Raw genomic sequence first — 14,094 nt, 5'->3', positions numbered from 1 at the left:
TTACATAATTTAGTTACCCAGGAAGATAAACTGACATTCATTTATGTAAAACACGATGTAAAATATTGAGTTACTAGTATGTCAGTAGCCACTGTGGTCAGGTGGGTTACAGTGCACACTCTCATTCAAAGGGTCAAGCATTCATTCCCACCCAAGGGCCACCGGGTAATGTCAGGAAGGATATCTGGTTGGAAAGTGCCGCCTGGTTTAACAAAATTTCCTCTTAATAGGTGCAGCATCTTAGTCCCACACCAAGACAGGGGTGCATGACGTAACAGCTGCATCTAGGTCATTGTGACTTGACTCGGTGGAGAGAAACATTTGTCTAAGTGGGACCTTCATAGTGAGGTCAAGAGTAGGAGGAAAACTGGATCATGAGATTGTTGGCTGTGTGAACATTTGGCAGAGGAAGACCTTGTTAGTTTATTTTTACTGCAACCTGATAGCTTTACTCAGCACTGGGGAGATGTTTCTTTACAAAGGGGTCAGTGGAAGCTGTACTGTACTGTACCCAACCCCTCCAGATCAGAAAAGTTATTCTAAGGTGATTAAAATTAACTGGAGATAGTATAAAGAGAAGATAAAAATATTAGACTAAAGGAGTTAGACTAATATCATTACAATATTGTACATTCTTCTGTAGGCTGTGTGCACTTGAATTTTGCTCCTTTGTAGTGATTATACATACCAGTATTAAAAAGTTTAGTACAGTCCTTTTTAATCAGCCAGAATGCCATTTTTTAAGCTGTTATTGTAGCACTTTTATTGAATTTATTTGTTTATTTATTATTTTATTATTATTATTATTATTATTTATTAATTTATAGCATGGTACAATAATGTGAATATATTATCCAGGGTTTACCCAGTGATATTGATAGTGGCAGTGTATATTTTATCTCATATGGGTACTTATTTTGCATGATGTGTGTGTCCATGCAGCAATGTCTAGTCAAGAAATAGGAGAATGTCGTTACTAAACATGCCACCTCCCCATCTTTAATGCTGAGAATATGATGCTAAACACAAAGAAGGGCTATGGAGATGAGGAAGAGCTCTTGGGTTGTCCTTCTCAGCCACTCAGCTACATAAAATAAGTTGCTAAAGGCCAGAATTGAAGTCAGGTACATGGAATGAATCTCATGCAAAGCTTTACCAGTTTTTGTGCTGTGTCTTATTTTGTCATAGGTGGCTTAGGTTGAATTGAGCTTAGAAGTATTATAATCTATTATCACAAATATCTCATATGTGTCCTTTTGTTATTATTATTATTATTATTATTGATACAGTATTATTATTATTATTATTATTACTGTATATTAGTGTTGTGATGAGAAGGGGTTGACTAAGATATTTTGGATGTGGTGAGGATGGAAAATGACCGCTAGGTATGGAGGGTGATATGTGTGAACACTGAGGGTAGAGCTGTGAGAGGTAAACTGAGAAAGTCCTGGGATGCGGTTATAGAGCATGACTTCGTTGACAGGGGACCGAACAGAGAGGCTGCCAGAGACCAAGCAGCATGGAGAACTGCCATTAGGTGAGCAAGGCTGATGCATTCAAGAAGGTTTCAGCCTTTATAAATAAATGTTGAAGGTGAAGGGGTTATTCAAGAGTTTATATGACCCCTAAAACTAAATGAATCTCCCCTAAGCTGAATCAAGTTGTCTGGAGGTATTAAGAATGAACTAAACGGTACATCATTGAAGTGAAGGTGAATGTTTAGCCAGGAGCTCATATGCAGTATATCTTTAAGTTTATGAGTACAGTTCAGTATTTGTCTTGGGAGTGATTATATATGTATGTTTACATCCAGTCTGTTAACTGTGATGCGTAGTAGAACAGTACTTCAGATAATTGCAGGTGCCATTTATTACCTACATACATTTGTGTATATTATTTTCCATGTTGCTGAGATTTTTAATTTTTGTATTTGTCCCAGTAGATCCTGATATTACCTATATAATATTTGTATTTATTTGCTTCTGTTCATGCAGAGCTAAGCTTTTTGTGTTGAATAATTAATATAATTTTGTATACAGTAATTTTAGAAGTGACTGAGTCAGCACCAAGATTCCAACAAGTCCTTAACTTCTTATCTAATAACAAAATTGTTATTGGTGGAAGACAAAGAGACATGGAAAGATTCTGCATTTTCCTGTCCTTGTTCTTGCTGCAATAGTAAGTGTTAATAATGACATGTATTGATTTCAAGTTTTTGAATCAGTGTCCAGGACTGTATTGCAATGAGTATGGCAGTTGTGCAATGAAGGTACATCAGGAGCATGTAGGTGGAGTCAGAACATCAGTAAGGTGAATTAGGGAGGTTTCAAGAAAAGTTAATGGTTAAAACACCCCAGTTGAAGTGATGACATTCCATAGGCTTCATAAGTGATATCTGGAGGGTTTAGGTCTTGCAGTGCCGTGGGAGTTGGGAGGTCATCTGTACTTAAATGTACAGTCAAATACTACAGTCCATTCTCGTGCCTTGGTTTCTTGGCCATGTTCATTGATGCTTGTGTGTGACATAGTGGACTGTGGTGCATGTTAGGATTCATTTGTGGGAGATAATATGCACCTGTGTAATTTCATATAAGTGTCTATGAATCCAGCAGGTAGGGGAGGCAAATGTTACTTTAGTATCTGACAGTACCTGATGGCAGTAGCATGATCTCGGGGCCCTTGCACCATCGAGGGGGTTATGATGGAATTGGCTACTACTGTTTCAAAATCAAGGAATGGTTCTTGATTATATGAAATTAGTAAGTGTTAAGAAAAGATTTGCCAGGAAGGTATCTAGATAAGATTGTTTGTTTTCCTGACTTTGAACCAGACAGCTTAGTGTGCAGTACTGGAGGTGAGAAAGGGAATGTCAAGAAGGGATTCAGTGGGAAAGGAAGGATGTTTCAAGAAGGTTGTTTGAGAGGTGTCAAGAAATATGTTAAGAGAAAGTAGTTGGTAGGTGAAAAGGTCATGGGTAAGAGAAGTGGGAGTATATAAAGCATATGTTTCAGGGTAGGAGAAATGGGGAGATCTCAAGAAAGGGTTTGTGGGTAGAAGTAGTGGAGTGTCAAGAAAAGTTACATTTTAAGTTGTTAAGAAAAGGCTGCTTGTTTTTTTCGCTTTGAACCAGATAGCTCCATGCGATTTATTGGAGATGCTGACTACCTTTGTGGAACAGTGTGTGTGCCATATAATCCTGCCTAGATGTGGTGTGGAGAGGAAGGACAATAACTTTGCTGGAAGCTGTACAGTAAATCCTTTTATTTTTATTTATTTTTCTCTTAATTCCATAATAATGTATATATTTTTAAAAATGACTTTGGAATCTCCATTGCCATCAATAAACTGATTTGCCAGTTTCTCCTAATTTACACTTTCAAGTGCAAGAAAAAATTGTGATATTTTGGAACAGGTCCCTGACATATAACAAGGTCTTATCGTATGCTTGGATAGAACAAAATTCTGTATTTTTAGAGTATACGGTAATTTTCGTAAAGTAATTTCCATATTGTGTATACTGTATTGTCGTGTGGCACTGGTCATGAAAAGCACGGAGAACTATTTTAAGATACTGTTAAAGATTTTATTCCTAGGATGGTAATTAACATTTGTTAATGACCTCATGTAAATATTTTATCACTTGAAAAATCATTAAAGATAAGGATGCTTGAGGAGTCGGGATTCAAGCAATGATTCTTTTATCTTTTTGAGAATATTCTTATTGATTGATCAGCAGTGAGATCTTTATGTAAATTTGACAGTTTTTATAGCTCCTGAGGTCTGTGAAGATAGTGTAAATAAAGAAAAAAAATCCTACTTTTCCATTATATGCATTCCATTATTTTTTACCAATTAGTTAAATTAGTTTTTTATTGTAAACCACATTTATAAGATTGATTATATTTTTAATAATTTTATTTTTTGATTGACTAGCTTGGTCTCAGTGGTGAGTTACTTTAACAACTATTGTAGTGTAGTTGTTACGAAAGCTACTAGTGTCCCCGAGGCACCCCACTACCATCCTGGGTATGGGATCCAACCTTTACTGCTCACTGCCCGACACCTCACCTCTCATCTGTCAGCTACTTACATAGGTAGGTATTTGTTATGTCTTGTCCCATTTGTTACATTTAGCCTTGCCACACCAGTTGTTGGTAGTGCAGTGAGGAAGTCAACAGCCTCTGGTCAGTGGCAGTCAGAGCCAGAGTATTGTGATTGTAACTAACCTAAACTGAGTTTGTATATTGTTTAAACACTGTGGCTGGAAGAAAGGTGTCATGTGAAAATATGATAACTGGTAACAGAGTTATTGAGGCACAGTAGTTTCAGAATAGCTTGTGTTATATGTACAATAAAATACTGAAAACAGATACTGTACATTTTTTTGTTTCCATGTACAGTACATTTGTACCTAGTCATTTGGTAGAACGTGTGGAATGCTTGGATCAGAGTTGGACATGCTTGCTGATGACACTGCATTGTTTAGTGAAGATGAATGGGATTGCAAGGCTTGGTGAGTGTGTTTGGGAGTGTAAGCAACAAAATCTGAAAGTGAATGTGGTTGGGAGTAAAATAACAATCTTTGAGAAAAATAAGTCACAGATGCATTGTGAGGCTGCATGGTCAGGAAATGAAGAATGTGTATATTTATTCCATCTGGGGTGGCGTTGGGTGGTGAGATGGGTAAGGATGCTGTGAGATGGGTAGGGGTGTATGGAGATGGGTGGGGATGCTGGGAGGTGGGTAAGGATGATTGAAGATAGGTAGGGATGCTGGGAGATGGATAAGGATGCTAGGAGAGGGTTAAGGATGACTGAAGACGAGCAGGGAAGCTGGGAGATGGGTAAGGATGTTAGGAGATGGGTAGGGATGCTGGGAGATAGGTAAAGATGCTGGGAGATGGGTAAGTGCTGGGAAATGGGTAAGTGCTGGGAGATGGGTAGGGATGCTGGGAGATGGGTAGGGATGCTGGGAGATGGGTATGGTTGCTGAGAGATGGGTAGGGATGCTGGGAGATGCCTAAGGATGATTGGAGATGGGTAGGGATGCTGGGAGATGACTAGGGATGCTAGGAGAGGGTTAAGGATGACTGAAGACTAGTAGGGAAGCTGGGAGACGGGTAAGGATGCTAGGAGATGGGTACGGATGCTGGAAGATGGGTAGGGATGCTAGGAGATGGGTAGGGATGCTGAGAGATGGATAGGGATGATGGGAAATGGATAGGGATGATGGGAGATGGGTAGGAATGCAGGGAGATGCGTAGGGAAGCAAGGGGATAGAAAGGGATGCTGAAAGATTGGTGGGGATGCTGTAAGGGGCCATTTTACACCTAAAGGTGTCGTCGTCATTCAGCAAGACATTTTCCTACCTCCAAATAGCAACTCTGATTATTCGTTTATCACGATTAAAAATAAACAGTGTACTTAACTGGAATAATATAAAGCTAATAAATTCTTCTGGGTCGAAAGAATAGCTGGAAAACGACATTTTTTATTTTTATTTTTTCAAAAGCGTCGTCGATCCCTCGGAGACAGAACATTTTCACGATTCCATGCACGTTTTGTCTCAGTCTTAAATAGGAAAACATAAGACCCTTCCTTATTCAAAAGTAGTGCTACTAAAAGTGACGTCACAGGTGCTCGCTGATTGGTCAAGTGACGACACTTCTGGTTGCTGATTGGTCGGCTTTGGCGGGAATCATTATACGAATTGATAGTCCTCGTTTTCCAGTGATAATGGCCATAATAGTGGTAATATGGCTACTACATTGTTATCAGGACGTTTTTGCTATGATTTATCGTTGTACCATCAGTAATACATGATTATCAGTATATATAGAATCCCGTTTCTCCCAGGAGCCCCTTGCAATCTTGGATCATTAGAAATTAAATGAACTTTTGAATTATATATGATTTTCAAGAATCATGACGATATTGCATTAATAAACTTATTCTATATTTAAGCTCTTAAATGAATGAACTATGGCAAATATAAAGAAGTGAAACTACCGATGCATGCAAGGAGTAATTTTCATGTATACCCGAATGCAGCCAAGTCAAAGAGGGACGCCGCCGTTTTGGAAAAGGGTTGCGTTTCTTCCCTGCTTCCCATTTCCTGACCAACAGTTGCCGTGCGGAGTATCAGTGGAAATAGTGATGTTTATAAGGTTATGGCACCCCACAGAAAGCATCCTTCAGGTGCCGAGAAGTGGTGAAAGAGGAAGACAGACGTCCATGCGGCAAGGTGAGCCAAGTGTTTATGAGTTGTTATATTATGCTGACGATTACTAGGCGTTTATTAAACTCTGGGAAGGATCTGCTTCCTTTAATTCATAAAAACCCTCTTTGGATGAAGAAAATAAGGGCATAGCCTATTCGTGACAAGATGGACTAGAGGTTAGTTGATGTGAGCATATAGTGAGGTTAGCCAGGTATCTCTTGTGTAAGGACGCAGTAGGTCACGTGAAATGTGTTAAAGACTATGGTGGTAAAACTTCCACGTTTGGCAACACTATAAGTTTGGGCGTCGTCTGGTCATTGTTTTGTTGCAGGCATTTAATAAAATACCTCGCCCTATACGAGCTTTGCCGATGTTTGTATGCATGCACGTGTACTTTGTTCTTTGAAGGACTTCCGAGATTTGTTGTTAACTTTGCCTGAATCTGTTTATTTTTTCTGTGATTTTGTTGATGAAGTTGGTGTGGCGCAGACTGTTCGCGTTATTGGCTATGAGATGGGGCATTTATCAAAGCCCTTAGTCACAGAGAAATAGGGAGAGAGTAATCGTCCCAACACTAAAATAGAAGTGAATCAAGTTGTTAGCTGGATATACGCATTTAATGGCAACTTTTGCTTGAAGTACTGTACAGTATATGTGTGTGAAAGGCCAAGGAAGTGGTCCATCGATGGTAAAAAATAAATCCCTTGTCTTTTGAAGGTTGTAATGCTTCAGGAATGTCCAAGCGGTAAAGTTGAACGGCGAGACCACTGTTGCTGCATAAGTCCTTACGTATTCTTATGTCATCTGCAGCGTTGTACAGGACGTGCAGTTGCAAGGAAGATATGTACAAAGAAAACGTTGACGTTCGTTTTCTCAACACTGACGTTTTTGTGCAATCCCTTCCAGTTCCCCACCATTTATGAAGTAACCGTATTTTGCTTGTGTCGTTGTAAATCTCATGAAATTGTCCGTAAACGGTGAATATCCAATATCGATCAGTTTTATTTCGTATTTTTTAAAGCTGCAAGTTTGACGTAAAATGGTTCCATTAAGAATATTTAGCAAGATTTACACACACACACACACACACACACACATTATTCGTCATTTGTGCAACCAGAAACCTCCTTTTTGCCTAATGGATTGGAAGAAAATCCTTTGACATCAGAAAACAATACACCCTACATATTGTGTAATGTAATAAAAATCACATTTTACTGTTATAATTATTTGGTGTAAAGTGCCGTATTAATGAACTTTTAACGGGGTGTTTGAACCCATTGTATCCTATGACGCATTTTGTAAATTCTTGTTACCTCCGGATTTATTATTTATTTTGTTAGGGAAGACGTCGAACTGAAGGGGTTAGCTATGTCATTAATCTCCCACACTTCAAGATATCTTTTCGTAAGCGGAATAAAATAGTCTGGAAGTAACAACAATTTAATATATAAGACGTTTCAGAAAGAGCATTTTAAATTTATACGACCACCATAATTATATTCAGTGGAGCGGGGCATAGGAGTCAGCTTTGTCCATTTCATTTGAACTTGGCGCGAAATTTCCAACCATCCATCTTGAATCCTGAGTTTTGACAAGAGATTAAAGTGGGAATATGGCGCTAGTCACGAAGAAGTGCCGTGGATAGATGTAAAGCCGTACTGAGCTTTGTGAGATGAGCTTAAAAAAAAAATCGAAAATCAGGGCCAAGTGGTGAATGAGCTACCAATAGTGTAATAGTCCTTGATAAATCTGACGCCAGCCATCACATCCTGCAGATAATAAGATGAGAATGAGTGTAAGTGTTGCGTAGAATGAGTAAAGGAAGCGTGGAGTGAAAATAAGTAGCGCAGAATAGGTGCATCGTACAATGATCAAGTGTATGGTAGAATGAGTACCGTTCAGTGACTTAGGTGTAACGTGGAATGAGTAATTGTACCGTAGAATGACCATATCAAAGAATGACTGAGTGTATGGGAGAATGAGTGTACCGTTCAGTGACTTAGGTGTAACGTAGAGTAATTGTATCGTTGAATGAGTCTGTCGTAGAATGAATATATCGTAGAATGACTAAGTGTATGGGAGAATGAGTGAGTTTATGGCAGAATGAGTGTTAGTGTAGGCTAGGTGAAGAGTTGGGCAGGTCACCTTTAATGAACGCCTTCCGGCTAGATGGGTGACCTCACCTCACCCCACCTGCAACTGGGTCACGGGAGAGGCGTGGTCTGACACCCTTGTTACCACGCCTACTAACACCTCATTTGCTGACCTCCCCCAAAAATGAAAAAAGAAATAAATTGAGACAGGCAGATAAATTAGACCTTATCCCATAATACAGATTCGTCTTCATCATCATCATCATCATCATCATTACAGTATTATTATTGTTAATATTATAATCATTCTTGTTCATTATTATTCGTATTATTATTATTATTATTATTATTATTATTATTACTATTATTATTACCGTATTATAATTATTACCAATATTACTTATTACTGTTGCGTGGGTCGTGGCATGGAGCCCACGTCTCCCATGCCTGCTTTACATTTTATGGCCCCAATAAATACGTAACCAATTAAATAAATCAATAAAATAACGTCATAACCCTTTCAGTCAGAGTGTGTAATTTTTATTTTGTTTTTACCTAATTGAGTGTAATCTGCCAGCCGTATCGTCACCCCTGTCATGCCCTGTTCGCCTCTTGCCATCATCGTATCGTTAATTCTCTCAAATACAGTACATCTTTGAATTTCGTGTTTTTCAACTCGTTTTTTCACCGATGGCTTTCCTTCACTTCTTTTTTTTCCACTTGTTTTTTCACGTTCTCTTTCCCTTACTTTCGTTTTTCCACTTGTTTTTCCGTCTTTTTTATTCATTCATCTTTTTTCTTTCGTTTTTCCACTTGTTTTTCCGTCTTTTTTATTCATTCATCTTTTTTCATTCGTTTTTTTCACTTTTCACTCGTTTTCCACCTGCGTTGATTTTCCATTTTTACCTTTCGTTATTTTCACTTCGATTTTTTTTTTTTTAGTTTCATTCATTCGTGTTTCCTCCGCTGTAGTTTTTTTTTTCACTTTTTCACACGTTATTTACTTTCACTTTCGATTTCTTTCGTTTTTTCACTTTTTTTACGTTTTCTTTCTTTTTTTTCGGTTTTTCACTCATTTTTTTTTACTTTCGTGTTTACTTTCGTTTTTCGCCTTTTTCCACTTTCGTTTTTTCGCTTTTTTTCTATTATTATTATTTTTTTTTTTCACCTTTTGCCCTCACCGTATCGTTAACCTCCTCAGTATAGTACCGGTCCGTAGTTTTGATTTTGTTTTTGCTATGTGGGGTGTGGTCCAGCGGCCATATTGCTTTTTATCATGTCTGCTCTCTAGTTTCACTCCCTCTGCTCATTTTTCACCGTTTTTTTTTTTTTCTTTTTAACACTCCCTCTGCTCTTTTTACGCTCCCTTTGCGCTTTATACACTCCCTCTGTACCTTATGGCCTCTTCACCCACCTCAGCCTTTTCACTGGGTACTGTTCTAAGAGATATATATATATATATATATATATATATATATATATATATATATATATATATATATATATATATATATATATATATATATACTGTATATAACTTAGTGCCAGGGTAAAGCGTCCTTGTTTTATGAGTGACGCTGCATCTTGGTCGCAAATTCACACGTTTCTTTGCGTCCCTGTGTCCCTACTCGGTAAAAATGCCTCCTTTCGCCACACAACGGGTGAACACACACACACACACACACACTGGATTAGGAGGGTGTTAAGTAGAGATGGGCGGAAGGAAAAGATGAAGAAAACTTATCATAAATGAAATAACACAGTGCCAGTGTTTTAATTGTCATAATCAGTAATTAACTAGTGATTCACCTCTGCCATCTAAACAAGGAGTCTAAGCAAACAAGGCAGATGTGACCGTCATAATGTAAACAAAGTAGGCAGATACCTTTGACTGCTGACTGAGATAACACGTGGGTTAGCTGTACAGTATTAATGTATTGTTTCATCAGAGGAAATCGTAATGACAAAGATAATTACTGAAGGTCATGGCACTAGATTTATGAAGGACACATAAAAAGGTAAATCTAAGGTTTAACAAGCAGCACTGGAGGTATACTTGCCTAGGTTCTGGGTTTACACATACCGCTTTATTACTTTACCTGGTCTACCTGTGTGTCCTGTATTGCAAACCACATGAAGGTATGCCAAATGAGGCTTTAAGTATGTGATGGTGTATTAAATAGACTGAGAGAACCTGCAAAAATCAACGTACCTGCTTCATTAGAGTGTTTGTATAGTTACTAAGAAGTATTGCTGTTTGTACTGCACACATACACACACACACACACACACACATATACTCATGAATTCTGTATCCATATATTAAGACAAAAATTACACAGGAAAATACAAAGGTGCTGTATAGAAAAATTTCGGGAGGTGCCAGAGAACCCCTCACGAAAAAGCGACTCCGGGAGAAAAATCTGGTGTGTTAATATAAGTTTTCGCGATATCCATCAAATCTGTATCGATATATTAAGATGGAAATAACGCAAAAGGAAAAATAATGTGCACTGTATGGAAAACTAGCACATAAGCCCGTCTCCAGTTCCATCGCGGTTCGTTTCCCCTCCCACGTATTTTCCCCTATTTTCAACCTTGGATTTAGTTTACCTTTGGAGATTTATTTTCCCCTCTCTTGGACCTATTTCCTCCATGGACCTGTTGTTTGGCCGTGGACCTGTTCTCACCATGGACCCATTTTCTCTTCTTGGACACACTGAATCCCACATGGCCCCCTTGTTTTCCATGGACCTATTTCATCTTTGTTTTCCATAGACCTATTTCATCTTTGGAACTTTTTTTTACCCATTGGACCTGTTTCTTCTTGAGTCCATTTCCTCCAAGGACGTATGAGTCTGTTTTTCCCTATAAACCCCACGGACCTAATCCCAAATAGACCAGTTTTACCCCACCCACTCACCCGCCCACCCACCCATATATCTACCCACTCTCCCAGTCCTGTAAACACCTCTCCTGGTTTGTCCGGGAAGCTACACATCCACTCACCCACCCACGAAGCCCACTCATCAGCCCACTCCGCCCCACATGCCCACCCACCTGTGCCACCCACTCGTCTCACCCAGCTTCCCCCGCCGACCCGCTCACCAACTCCACCCTACCCTACTCGCCCACCCTCTCTACTTGCCCCGCCTGTCTACCCCACCCCACGCAACCCACCCACCCCGAAAATACCCCATCCACTCCAAACTACCCCACCCACGCCAAACCACCTAACCCATCCGCCCACAAACTTACCCACCTAGGCACACACACACACACACACACACACACACACACACACAGCTACTTTAATGGTACAGAGCGATGCTGGAAGGCCTCCCAACCTGACTAGCAAATGACGCAAGACCCGATGCTTCCCGCGTCGCTCCATCACACCGCGGAAAATACATAGCCGAGTTACGAGGCGGGGAAATTGATCGTAAGTCCGTTTGTGAATCCGGGGCGAGGCAGGAAAGGCGGCGAGAGAGTTGCGGCTAGACTGACACGCCACAGTATTTTGACGGCACTGTGTCGCCTGAGTCACCCGTGTCAGAACTCCGCCATGTTGGATTGTACGGCCCTCCGGTATTCACGTATAGGTCCTGTAACCTACCCTGGGAGTCCTAACCTGTATTTTATTGTATTTTTCAAGCCTTATATTTATAGGGTGTGCGAATTGGACTGTTTTGAAATAGGACTAGGGATGTTTGGGTAAGGTTATGGGATTTTGTGTCAGCTTTGTCAGCGTCGGACCCTGTGCGTCTGGCAGGCTGCGAGCGATTCCACCGTCTCTATCATTAGTTTATTTATTTTTCTTCAGTTCACGCAGTGGCAGAGTGAAGTCTTGTCGTTGACTGATTGTGTACTATAGGCCACATGTGACGACAAGGATGGTAGAAACCTTCCTGAAGTTTAGGGTTAGGTAATTCATGGCGTTCTGCAGACGGCTTACCCTGTCATCCGCCTGTGATTGGTGGATGTGTTACGAGGTCCCGGTGTCTGGTGCATTGGTATGCTGATTTACGTTTACTGACGGTGTGTGTGCTACGTGTACCATTGCCACCATGTAACACAGGAGAGGCGGCACTAAACTGTGCATTATTTATGGACGCATAGGGGTCGACGTGGCAACAGGGCGGCTGGGGCTGGCGGGAAGACTAAACTTCACAGGAGTGGCGGCCGCGGTAGTCTACGAGGAGCCGCCGTAGAGGGATGACGGTCGCGTGCTGCGGCTCCTCAGCAGTGAGTGCAGTGATCACCATGTTGTGCTAGTGTGTGTAGTGGCCACAGTGCAACCAGCAGGCCTTATGGCGACCCCAGACAAAAGACCGGGCCTCGAAGAAGTGTTGAAGTCGTGTCAGTTCTTTTCTATGAGCAGCCTTCACGGGCCAGGACCGAACTGCTACCTGAGCGACACGGGCGGTGCGGGAGTGGGCAAGAAGGTGGACGACTGTGGTGAGGACCCGCACAGGAAGCTGGACGCCAAGTACGAGCTGTACACCAGGGCCAGCTTCAAGAAGAAATGGCTTCTTGAGGACTCACGTAAGAAGGCAGAGGAACCATGCCAGCAGCCGCCGGGCCCCAACGCCATTCGACAGCCCGCCGCGCCCACGCCCACGCCCGCAGACCCCCAGCTGTGCCTGCCTAAGGGCAAGGACGCCAGCACCAGCACTACCACCAGCAGCAGCACCAGCCCTGGGGGTGCGGGGGAGGACCCCTGGCCAGAACCCACCGCGTTCCTGGCGCCCGCGCCGTTCCCGCCGCTGCCGGTGCCGGTGCTGCTGGCGGCGGACAAGGGATCCCCCGGGGCAGGACGGGAAGAGACGCTGCTGGACGGGGAGCCCATCGCCTGCTTCAGTGTGGGTGGGGAGAAGCGGCTGTGTTTGCCGCAGATCCTGAACTCGGTGCTGCGGGAGTTCTCGTTGGGCCAGATCAACGCCGTGTGTGACGAGCTGCGGATCTACTGCTCACGCTGCACACCGGCACAGTTGGACACGCTGCGGGTAGCAGGGGTCCTGCCGCACTCTGCCACCTCCTGCGGCCTCATCACCAACACAGACGCCCAGCGGCTGACGCAGGCCCTGCTGTACGGCCACCCAGCCAGGGCGCCCCTGCCGCCGCCCGCCAAGCGGCCCGACCACCCGCAACTGCGAGTGTACCACACCTGTTTCGGCAAGTGCAAGGGTCTGGTGTGGGACGACCTGTACACGGGCCCTGACGCCGCCTGCATCGAGTGTGAGGAGTGCCATGGTCTCCTGTCCCCCGCCCGATTCGTGTGCCACGCCCACCGTAATCTGGAAAAGGAGACCATACACTGGGGCTTCGACGCAGAGCAATGGCGCACCTACCTCCTGCTGGCCAAGGACCAGCAGCTGCTGTTGGAAAAGGCCGAGGCGCAGCTCAAGGCCTTCAAGAACAAGTTCGGCCCCGCGGCAGCCAAACGTAAACAGGTAAGGCGGCGGCACCTCTCACCTGCACCGGGTCACGGGGAAAGGCACCCACGCGGGGGGGGGGGGTGACATCAATACAGGCGCAGTGGTGCTGATAAATTATGTCGGGTCAGACGAGGTGTGTTCAGCAAAAGGTTACCAAAGACGGTGTGGTGTGAGGGAGGCAGTACAGCCAGGCTGCAGGTGTGCCGCCTCACACAGCACACCATTACCGCACCACTTCAGCGGAGGTTTTGAAAGTTGTTGCCAGGGATTCAAAAAGTTGCCTTTGAATAAATAGTTGGGGGAATTCCCGTACTATAAAATCTTGGTGGTGACTCAAG

The 14,094-nt window shown here is 42.6% G+C and overlaps 1 protein-coding gene across 1 annotated transcript in view; it reads left to right on the top strand.

Annotated features, from left to right (window-relative positions):
* The first annotated feature begins 12,525 nt into the window (after positions 1 to 12,525).
* Positions 12,526 to 14,094, top strand: part of Snoo (Sno oncogene) — a 175,226-nt gene continuing 173,657 nt past the window's right edge. The window contains exon 1 of the mRNA XM_080277418.1: positions 12,526 to 13,771. Coding sequence (XP_080133544.1) covers positions 12,629 to 13,771 — 1,143 coding nt within the window. The 5' untranslated portion in view covers positions 12,526 to 12,628. The remainder of the gene's footprint in view (positions 13,772 to 14,094) is intronic.

This window comes from Coenobita brevimanus, chromosome 69, assembly GCF_032717465.1.
Source record: "Coenobita brevimanus isolate Jiangsu-jjx chromosome 69, ASM3271746v2, whole genome shotgun sequence".
Classification (NCBI taxonomy): Eukaryota; Metazoa; Arthropoda; class Malacostraca; order Decapoda; family Coenobitidae; genus Coenobita; species Coenobita brevimanus.
Note: the sequence above shows the minus strand (reverse complement) of the source record. Positions and strands in the feature narration are given on the sequence as shown.